Raw genomic sequence first — 10600 nt, 5'->3', positions numbered from 1 at the left:
TGACCACGCAACACTGCTCTTCAAGCCTCCGATGTGTTATTTTTATTGACTGGGGGAAAAAAAATCTGTCTTTTGAAAGCAAAATGATTCTTAAAATGGATTGCAGTGATGCCTTTTCGGAGTTTTTTTAGATTGATTGGTACTTTTTTGACACATTAAGAAATAAACATGACTTGGGCCAAGATGTAAAGATAGGGACTTTGAATTGAGGTTGTAAATGTCAATCAGCGTTTTTGATTGTGTTCCAGCCTTGCTGTGACTTGTTTAGATCTGTCATCACAAGATGATTCTCCCTCAGGTCAAAGCCACCTTAGGGTGTGTTCACAACAAGCTGATTGGTGCAAAGGTGTCTCCTGCTCGTCTATAAAAGTCCAAAAGTCGGATTCATTATCAATCTATCCAGCATGGACACGGAGGAGTTGGTTGAATCTATTATCCGAGCACTTATGTTTCTGGCGGGGATCATCGGGAACAACTGGTTGGCTATCAGCTCCATCCCTTCCAAGAGGTCGGCCATCTGCACCAACGATCTTTTGTTCATCAACTTGGCAGTGTCCAACCTCATCACCAACTACCTGGTGGACCTTCCCGACACCATCGCCGACTTTGCTGGTCGCTGGTTCCTAGGCGAGGCCTACTGCGGCGTCTTCCGCTTCTGCGCGGACCTGTCGGAGACCAGCAGCATCTTCACCACCTTCTTCATTAGCGCTTTCTGGCACCAGAAGCTGGTGGGCTCCCTGAAACGGGGCGGCGCCCCCGTGAAGATGGACAACGTGGGCCTGGTGATGGCCTTGCTGGTCGGCAGCTGGCTCACGGCTTTGGCTTTTAGCGTGCCGCATTTTTTCTTTGTGAGCGTGGAGGGGACCAACGAGAGCGGGGAAGACTGTATAGATGTCTTCCCGGATGCCATCTCCAGAAAAACCTACGAGGTGTTCTACCTGACGCTGGCCAACGCCCTTCCCCTTGCCGGGATGCTCTTCGCCAGCGGTCAGATCGTGATGACGTTGCTCAAGAACCAGCAGCGAATCCGGTGTCGCAACACCGAACTCGGCAAGGAGAAAGCTCACGGAGGAGCCGTCGGGAGAGTTGCCGGGCCGAGCGCCGAAACCGCCAACGGAGCTCCACCCAAGCTGTCCATGGTGCTGTCGGGGAAGTCCACCACCAGCTCTCAAGTGCGTGCGGCCAAAAGCGTGGTGGCGGTGGCCAGTGTTTTCCTGGTGTGCTGGTTGACTCATCTGCTGCTTCGCATCACCAATAACTTCCACACCTCCTCGCTGGTGGTGGAGGTGGCCAGCTACATCGCGGCCTCCTACACCTGCATCATACCATACATATTCCTGCACGGAGTCAAAAAGCTCACATGCTCATGCAAGAGATAGAAAAAAATAAATCTGCTTCACAATATCCTCAATCTGATAGTTATGTTGTAATCGTTAAAATAATAAAATCCGGAACTATTTCACTACGTGTTGTGAATTACTTGACGCTTTGCTAATCAACAAAACATCAATCCAAACTTCTTTATTTCTACCAGACTAAAACAAACATGATTCCACCAGCAATCAAGTTGTAGGAAAAGACAACAATTTGAGCTCTCCCTTTTGTGATGACTGTACGGGAAGCCTTGAGTGGCGTTTGTAATTAAATGTAATTACGCGAAGAGAAAAAAAAAGGGACATCCCTCTGCGGTGTCACATTACGAGCAACATGGCCGCCATTTTAAGGGCTAGAGCTGTACGGAAAACCGTTAAAAAAAAGAATCAAATGTTTATGTACATTGTCAATAAGAAATATAAGTGGTGATGTGTTTGTCTCCTCTTGTAAACGCATAAGAGTGTCTGATCTATATTTACACACTTAACAATGTTGTGCTTTGGGACACGATCGAGCATAAAATAAGTTATAAAACCTGCATCTTCAGTCTCTTTGCTGTCATGAAAAGTCAGACTGGGCACTTTAGTAGAAAACAAGATGATGCACTACTCACAAGAAGTGAGGAAAAATTGGGCTTTTTCGCAGTACATTTCAGGATGAACCTAAAACGTACCCAGAACTTTGACGGATGAAATCAATTTGACCTTTGCAAAACTTTGCTCTCAAATTTGGCCTTTAACTTCTCCGGAGTAGTGCGTGACACGCCGATAGATACCGAAATCCCGTCGCCACCGTACAAACGTGAGCTTAGCGAGCGTCAGTGAAGTTTATCCAGTTTGGCCTGCAGAGACTTGAAGTTGCCGATGGTGTGCTGGAGTGCCGCGTTGGGGCTGAGGGACTGCAGCTCCACCAGGTAGCCGCAGATGCTGTCCAGGCACGCGTTGGTGAAGCGGCGTCTGGGACAGAATTTAGAATTTATTGGAAATGGGAACAAAGTAAAGGAAAAGAGGAATTTTACAAGAAATGTCATCAGTATACACTGCCAGTGAGAAACAGGCTATTTGACAGATGTCTGACTCTTCGGCTCCCTCTAGCGGTCAGAGGTTGAACTGCTAGTGAAGTGGCTCACCTGTCATACGTGGGCACTCTGCTGGGGTCGTCCACGTAACCCGACAAAAGCATGTGGATGCATTCTACCAAATGCAGAGGCTTCTTCAGGCGCTGCCAGTAAGGATCCTACACCGGACACATTTATTTTCAAAAATGACGGCCAACTGCGAGGGGCCGTGATTTGCGGTGTGTACCCTGGTTTTGAAAAGCTCGTCGTAGACCTCCAGAAGGCGTGGCAGCTGCACCCCAATCTCCTGCATGGTGAACGTGACGAAGCCCACGTCCCAGTTGAGGCGGCACACCTCCTGCTCTAGATACTTCACCAGGAATTCTGCAAACGCACCACGATGCTTTACATTGAATCGAACGCAAAAGGGCCGCAGAGAGGACATGCTTGAACAAGCTGCTTGTAATGACACAAAACACTCCCAAGAGAAGAGGAATCATAATTATGTCGCTATTACAACAAAACGAGAGAACACGAACCCAGTGGAAAATATCGCGGCGTTCCCGCGTACATCCTGCCCAGCGACACCACCTTCAAACTGAGCGATCTCATTCTATCCACGGTACTCATGGCCACCGTGTCTGCCAGTTCTGCCAGACAAGATTGGCAAGCAGCAAATCAGTAAAAATACAAAATGATGAAAGCAAAAAAAATAAAAAAATAAACCATGTTTTTGTGTTGTAGGGCAATGACCTTTTTCTATGATTTCCTGCCAAAGCGAGTGCACCAGAATTGGATCCGAGTGTCCCGCGCAGTGAATGATGGCCAGCTTGCACTCGGATAGTTTGAAGTGGTCGGCGTATTCCCCGTAGAGCTGCACGTATGGAGCCAAGGCAGATTTTATATTCACACCACCAAACAAAAAAATGATGAACACTAATTCAAGCTAATCCCAGATGCAAAAGTACTAAAAAAAACAAAGTTAAATAAAATCGAGTTGTACTTCGGCACTGATTCAAACTGTCACTATATGTAGACACCTGAAGATGTACTGTTTATTAAGAAAATAAAAAACAATCATGGAGCTGTTGCATGTTACCTTGGTGATGTCCATGAGGTCCGAATCCAACTGAGAGACGGCGTTTTTCACCGAAGGGTGACTGGAGTACTGTCGGATTAGCGTGTCCTGAATCTGAACTTGGATGCGCACCAGCTGGGAGAAGAAAGCAAAGCGCTGTTATGTGTGGAGGTGGGTTTGCACTTGTCTCAAAAAGAAACAACTTAACTCTACTTCAGTCTATTAATAGGATTTCTATATTTCGGGCAGCTATGGGACTGATTCTTCCTCCCACTACTTAAACTTTATTTTCACGGGATAAACAGGGTCTACCTCCATCTTCTCCTCCAGCTCATGGAGGAACTCGCCGTCTGCCGCCTGAGCGGAGATGCAAGAGGAGCTCTTAGCGGACAGGATGGCCCGGGCCAAGTACTCCAGACGCTGCTTGAGGGAGATCTCAGAGCTGCGCGTGTGGACAGATGAGCACGGCATGAATCTTGGTGACATGGTCGTCATTAGACGCGTGACACCTTGACAAACCTGTGCATGTCGGCGAGGCGGGCCAGCACGTGGGCGGCCTTGCCGAAGTTGCGGTTCTTCTCGTAGTAGCGCCACAGCAGGTCCATGTTGTGCACTTTGCTCTGATCTTGTTTGATTATATGCATGAGATGCTTTTCCAGGTACAGCGAATTCACCTGGACAAGAGAGGATCCAATCGGGAACGATTGACTTTATATCCATGGGACTTAAGTACTGTGGCGCTAATAAAACACTCGGTACCTCGAGCAGCTTGTCCGCCAAATCAGCCTGGATGAGCCAGTTGTACAGGGCGATGTGAAATAGCTCATCTTGGGACCTCTGAGCCAGACCAAAGATCTGCTCAAACTGTAGTGGAAAGAGGCTCTTATTTAAGAAAAAGATGCAAACAGAAAAAAAAAAAAAAAAAAAGTACACAATCAACATGGCTGTTTCACTCACGTGGGCCGTAGCTTCCTCGTTACTTAGCATGTTAGGATCCGATGTGAGGACAGGAGGGCCCGGCTGTTTTGGGACACTGGGGGACTGAGGAGCCGCTTTGCTTTGGTTCACCAGCTCCTGCATGGTGTCTGTGATGCATTTATAACATAATAGCCTGCAAGCGGGGTTGGGAAAATGTCAGCACCAAAAGCCATCCACACCTTATTTTATTGGCTGTGATGTCACAGCAACGTGTGCTAGCGTGCTATTTAGGCTAGGGAGTGAAGGTGGGTATGGATATTAAAAAAGATCTTACCGTTCCTGGAAGGCCAGCTGTCCCGTCTGGTCCTCCTCTGGCTCTCCATTTTTGTAAAAATGGGGCCCCAGCCTCTGGGGGTCCCTTTTGTCAGCCGCCGTGAGGCACAGCTCGAGGGCGCCCTCGTAAAAACGTACTGAGATACGGCACATTTGCATCAATTCAACATAGGGCGGTCGTGAGCGGCGGCGGTGTCGAGTTCAAGACTACCTTGCCTGTACTGGGAGCAAACCACTGGGAGGTCAGTGTTCTGGCAGATTTTTTGGTAGAGACGCAGTGATTCCCTCAGCATTTTCTCCTTATCGACTTTGTTCTGGATCTGCTTGGAGTTCTGCAGCAACTCGTTGGCCTTGGTGGAAAAACATCAACATTTTAAAAACCCCGGAATATGCATGATGTATTGTTACTAGGGCATGTGTCAGATATTCAGTTATTGCTGGATTGGGTTCATGGGAGTAAAATTAAATATAGAGCATTACATGAAATTAGAGGCATATAGAACAAATTGGAGCACACTACTTGGTAACAACCAGCAGAGGGCGCCACCAGACCAGACTGGTCTAGCTGTAAACTCAAACAGTCAATTAAATCTTTTGGCTCTGCCGTGTACCTTTGAGCAGACGCTGTCCTCTGTGGTGTAGAGCAGCGGGCACACGTCCCGCAGGTGATTACTGATGGCGTCCACGGAGGCGTTATCTTTGATGTAGACGTTAATGAGCGCCGTGACCAGGGCTCCTGTGAGCTCCTTCCCCCGGATCACCATATCCTTGAAACTTGCTGCCTTCATCTGCTCCTGAAAATCCTAAAAGGAAAAAAGTGCGATATTTAGAGAGTGACATACTTCAGGCGGTTTGTGAAAATGCTACCTTGGGCAGTTCTGACATGATGAGGCTGAACTGATGATCGCATAGAAGCTTCCAGAGGGCCAGAGTCTGATAGGAGCGATGGACTAACGCCTGGATGCTCTGCAGGGACACTTTCTCGTAGACCTGAGCCTTGGCTAGAAAAAAAGAATTATAAAATGATGGTAAGATAAAAAAAAAAAAAAGATTCAGTTCGTAGTTTGCAGTGATTTAGCTTCATGACAAGAGGGGGGGGGGGGGGGGGAGACAAAACTGTCCAAACACTCACTGTGGTACTTCCTCTGAAGCTCTTGTTGGACCTGCTGAGAGCTGGCGCCATCCGGCTGCATAAATCCCAGCAGCCCTTGCTGCAAGTTACCAGGGGAACTGAAACTACAAAGGGATCAGGTTCAATCACAATAGTGAGCATAAAGGACGATTTTCAATAGGAACCCAATGTTGGTCTTACCTTGCACCACCGAGAGAGGAGGGACTGAACAGAGAATTTTTATCCAGAAACTCCTTCAGCCTATAGAGCTCCAACAGGACCGACTCCAGATCAAAAGACGTAACGCTGCTTTCCAACTGTGATGATGTTGAGGAGGAATAGTAAAGCCTTACTCAAAATCTGCACCCATTCTGACTGCTAAGAGAACTTTATGTATTAAAAAAAAGAAGATGATCTGAACGCCCCTGCAAGTTGTACTCTCAACCAATCAAATGGCACCAGAAGGCAGTTTAGAAATGAAACTTACAATACTGACAGTCTGATTTCCTTTACTGACTGCTTTCTCCACTGCTAGGCTCCCATCCCAAATGTTTCTGTTTGTGTGGAAGGAAGAAGCAAAATAGAGAGAACATGAGTCCTCGACATGAGTTTGACATGAGGACAGGACAACACATATCAATCATGATCGTGTGGATCCCAACTAGACTGACCCGAGAACGCGAGCAAAGTAGACACAGATGCCATTGTGCTTCCCGGAGAAAATCACCTCTGGGCCGCCTGACATCGGAGTGATGGGGGCGGACCCCGTGTGCATTGGCGCATAGGGCGTGGCCAGAGGTGGGGGAAAAATGCCTGATGGACAGGGGGAAAAAAATAAAAATAAAATCACACACTTCTTTTCCATTCTACATGCACAGTCATATTGAGCAAACACTTACCCGGTACTGGAGAGCTCATCATGGGTCCAACATTGCTGGGTGGTGACATAGCAGCGGGAAACCTCATCTGTGCCTCTCCTCCATATCTGACGACACATGCATACATTTAACAAGCTTGCCTTCCTCTTTTCTCCATTTGCCCATCATAATGAGGTACGCTCAAGTTCATTCGACACGAAGTGTATCTTTGTTATCGGACCTGAAGAAGGCTCTGGTGGCCCACTGCGAGACTTCTCGGTCACAAGCTTCGTTGGAGCAAGCCAGGATCAAGGCTGTAGCGCAGGACTGCTCCTCCTGAACATAACAGAGGCAAAGAGATGTTTAAAAGTCTTCCGAGAGCGCTCATCAAGAAAAGTTTTTACCCGGTGCAGCTTGAAGAAGCGTTCGATCTCCTCGCTCTCTCCTCCGGCGCAGCTCACTAGAAGGTGACGGAGCTGGTCCACAGGACGAAGCTTTTGGAAAATGTGACTCCCCTGTAGAGGAGCGAGAAGTCCGCCTTCAGTATTCTGAACCAGGACTTGACAATTTGTCTGGTATGGTAAGAGGCTTTAAACCTTTGCTGAAAGGAGGACAAATTTCTGCGGGGGGGTGTTGTGCTGCAGGACCACCATGGGCGAGTCAGTGACGGGGATCATTTCCTTGTTCAGGGGAGTGCAAATCCTGCTTGGCTTCTCCTCATTGATGGCGCTTATAGCCCATGTGTGTCCGTCGATATTCGACATCATCTGCGTGGAAAACAAATCAAGTGAGAATGTTATTCGGGCTAGTATGCTAGCTAGCATGAGTGATGAGACTAATGTGAAGGTAGCAGAAATGCTTTGCAGGTCACACCTGAGTCTCCATCATGGGCTTCTTGAAGGAGAAAGAGTCATGGTTGATGCACCACAGAATGTCGTTGTCCTCCGTCTCAGAAGCCGCCATCAGCAAAATACCTGCGGGGATTATCCAAGATTATGAAAAATTCCCGCTGACGAAAGGCCGGCGTGGTCGGTCGGGGGTTTACCTTTACTGTGCAGCGCCTTATGGACTTTGGCGGGTTTCTGCACCGTGGACGACGCGGAGAAGCCCGGCGGTAGGCGAACGTGAACCAGAGAGAGCAATGAAGGTCGGGCCGGCGTGTGTCTTTGCTGCGGTGACGCAAAAGGTGTAGTGCAGAAGTAGAGACGCACACCTGTGGAATAAAAATGAAAATAATACCAGCACGTGTGTTAACTCGTATTGACAACATTGTTCTTGTGTGTTGTCCCCCCGGCCCCCCCCCCCCCGTATTTACCTGCATGCGTCACAGCAAGCAGGTGAACATCGGATGACTCTGATCTGCTTATCACAGAGATCTGGACGATGGTCTTGAAGACAGAACGATCCATGGTCCTGCATGGGAGCAGAACATGAAAAATAGTTTCAAATAGAAGGGTAAAAGATGGACTTGGTGACGTCTGCTTCCTTGCGAAGATACCTGGCGATTTTTCCGGCGGCTGCGACAATGCCGTTTTGAGACATGGTGGCCACGCGACTCATGGATCGTCCGTCGACGCCCAGGTCATACACCTGACAGACGGAAATGAGGGTGATTTACAGCAGCACGCTGACAACCGCCAATACCGTTTGCATAGAAATAGCTGACATTAAAACTACACAGTAAATATTTTTGATATTGTCTGCCTATTTCATAAGATGCATCTGTTCTAAAATTTGCTTTTCCCCAAAAATGCAAAGTTGCAGTAATACCTGTAGGGCTCCTTTCTCAGAGCGTGTAAAAAGTGTGTTGCGGGAGTTGTCCACAGCAATCTGCACAATTGGGTCTGGAAAGCAGAAAAAAACATTTTTGATGATAAATACAAACCCATTATTTCCTCAGTGTGAGCGTACCATCCTCAGAGAAAGAGAACTGGAGCACAGAAGGGACGAGGAAGGACAGGGAGCTCTTGGAGTGGTTGATCTTGCGGCAGCGCTGACTCAGCCAACCCGCCTCCGCCTGGTAGGCGATTTCGTACAGGCAGCCGTCCTTCCCCGCCACGAAGATGCGACCCAGGTCGGTGGATGTCACAGTGAGAATGTAGGTGTTGTCGGTGGGGATGGAGAAAAGGTGGTCCGGAAGTATCTGGATGCCGCCTGACATGCTGTCGTTCAGCCCTGAGACAACACAAAAATACACAAGCTGCAATGATTTGCATTTATACAGGAATAAAAAAAAAAAGGGGGGATGGCGTGTGGATCCTCAAACTCACCTCCTTGGACCCTTGGGAAGCTCACTCCCAGGATGACTACATCCACGGACGTGGCCAACACGAGCAGGTAATGGATGTGAGGCTGTAAAATCCCTGGGAAAATCAAAAGAAAAATAAACGCTGCATTGAAAAGGGAAACAAAGATACAAATAGGTGTACGACAGTTCACAACGTACCTTGTTTTGGTTTCACCAGCCCCACTGCCAGAATGGTTTCGATGAGTCCGTCGAAATAGGCCACGTCTCCACTGTGAGGCATATTACCACAAATCATTCACACATCAGGAATATACCTTCCAATCGCTCGCTCGCCATCGTACTAACCCGTCCTCGTAATTCCACATGAAGATGTCGTTGTCGATCGTGAGCCATGCTCGAGTAATCTCGGGAAAAACTCCCATCATGCAGTTGAACTGCATATCTGGATATGGTGTTAAGCAAGTCCATGCAATAACCTTATAAATGTGCCACTTGAGAGCAGAATAGAAATAATATGAAGTGTGTAACGCAAAGTAAATCCAGACTTCTGCATCCAACTACCATTTTCAATCAAAAGGATACGGCTGAATTGCTCGACCAGCTCCGGCGGCAGCGGGACTCGGCGCACTGCGCTGAGCTCTGGCAGGTTAGGCACGCTGAGTAAACCCGGTACTTGAAGGGGATAGTCCATCTCGGACATTCCGGAGAGGGAAGGTATATCTAATAGCACAGATGACATCATTTTAACATACTTGGAGAGATGAGTATATTTTTTTTTATGTTGTAATTAGGCAATGGGTACATCAATAGGTGGAAGTAACATTGGTACTGTACTTTCAGTCAAATGTTCAGCTCTCTTTACTTGAATTAACTATTTATTTATTTTAAACCTTTTGTTAGTCACTAGTCCTTTCTACTCCTATGTCCTCCAGGTAAATCTGGCTGTAACTCACTATGAGAGGGCACACTGAGGAGCTCCGACAAGTCCGGGAAACAGCGGTCATCTTGCAGGTGCCGGTCGACGAGCCGGGCCGAGCTGTCGAGTGCCTCGACAAGAGCAGTGGAGGGGCTGCTGGGTCCGGCGGTGGACGGCATGACTTCAGACTGCCACTGGCCGACGAAGCTAAATGATATGGATAAATGAATGGATAAAAATGTTCAGTTCAACGAAAAATTGAATAATACACCCCGCGTTGTGTACGTCACTTTGTGTTTAAAACTGAGTTGACGTGGATGACGTGGAACTAGTTACAAGTTGATGAGTGGTTAACTAATTGCTGAGATTCTTGGAGTGTTAGCAGGGATGCTAAATTCTAGCGTGGTTTAAGTGTGAATAGGCGCCATTCTGAGAGAGCTTGGCATCTTACCCAAAAGGGATTGATTCCAGATATTAAGTGAATTGATCCTCCAATGGCAGTTGCTTTAGTATGCAATGTGAAAAAAGTAGAGGAAAGTAATTGATCAAATTGATAAACACAAAACCTGCCGCCCGCCAACCTCATGCGCGAGCGCCGGGGTCAAAGTTTTTACTTCCGGATGTTTGAGAATAACAAAATAGATATTTGTAATGACGTTCTAAGTTAATTCACTGGGTTTTATATTGTTTCAAAAGCAGTTGTGAATG

General features: G+C 47.5%; 2 protein-coding genes across 2 annotated transcripts; one reads left to right on the top strand and one right to left on the bottom strand.

Annotated features, from left to right (window-relative positions):
- Positions 1-404: 404 nt before the first annotated feature.
- On the top strand, positions 405-1379 carry LOC133163586 (rhodopsin). Its single transcript, XM_061293634.1, has one exon. It carries the CDS (start codon positions 405-407, stop codon positions 1377-1379), a length of 975 nt encoding a protein of 324 aa, XP_061149618.1.
- Positions 1380-1506: 127 nt separating this feature from the next.
- On the bottom strand, positions 1507-10486 carry nup155 (nucleoporin 155). Its single transcript, XM_061293629.1, has 34 exons — positions 10344-10486; positions 9930-10099; positions 9559-9696; positions 9322-9418; positions 9175-9245; positions 8999-9091; positions 8640-8903; positions 8499-8572; positions 8227-8318; positions 8044-8141; positions 7774-7941; positions 7602-7702; positions 7325-7495; positions 7133-7243; positions 6970-7064; positions 6771-6856; positions 6543-6684; positions 6359-6425; positions 6073-6188; positions 5893-5996; positions 5628-5761; positions 5372-5563; positions 4972-5110; positions 4762-4897; positions 4467-4620; positions 4269-4373; positions 4029-4183; positions 3822-3951; positions 3531-3644; positions 3185-3305; positions 2971-3081; positions 2679-2815; positions 2504-2610; positions 1507-2330 (listed from the first exon to the last, which is right to left on the bottom strand). Exons 2-34 carry the CDS (start codon positions 10069-10071, stop codon positions 2192-2194), a joined length of 4104 nt encoding a protein of 1367 aa, XP_061149613.1. The 5' UTR covers positions 10072-10099; positions 10344-10486; the 3' UTR covers positions 1507-2191.
- Positions 10487-10600: the final 114 nt, after the last annotated feature.

This window comes from Syngnathus typhle, linkage group LG12 (assembly GCF_033458585.1).
Source record: "Syngnathus typhle isolate RoL2023-S1 ecotype Sweden linkage group LG12, RoL_Styp_1.0, whole genome shotgun sequence".
Classification (NCBI taxonomy): Eukaryota; Metazoa; Chordata; class Actinopteri; order Syngnathiformes; family Syngnathidae; genus Syngnathus; species Syngnathus typhle.
This window is presented reverse-complemented; position numbering and strand designations above follow the sequence as displayed.

Excerpts from the sequence above, each read along its gene's own strand:
- nup155 (XM_061293629.1), bottom strand. The coding sequence starts at position 10,071 with ATGCCGTCCACCGCCGGACCCAGCAGCCCCTCCACTGCTCTTGTCGAG. Across the intron at positions 7,703-7,773 it reads TAAGGCGCTGCACAGTAAAG|GTATTTTGCTGATGGCGGCT; the intron begins GTAAACCCCCGA and ends TAATCCCCGCAG. Across the intron at positions 6,189-6,358 it reads GAAATCAGACTGTCAGTATT|TTGGAAAGCAGCGTTACGTC; the intron begins GTAAGTTTCATT and ends ACATCATCACAG.
- LOC133163586 (XM_061293634.1), top strand. The coding sequence starts at position 405 with ATGGACACGGAGGAGTTGGTTGAATCTATTATCCGAGCACTTATGTTT.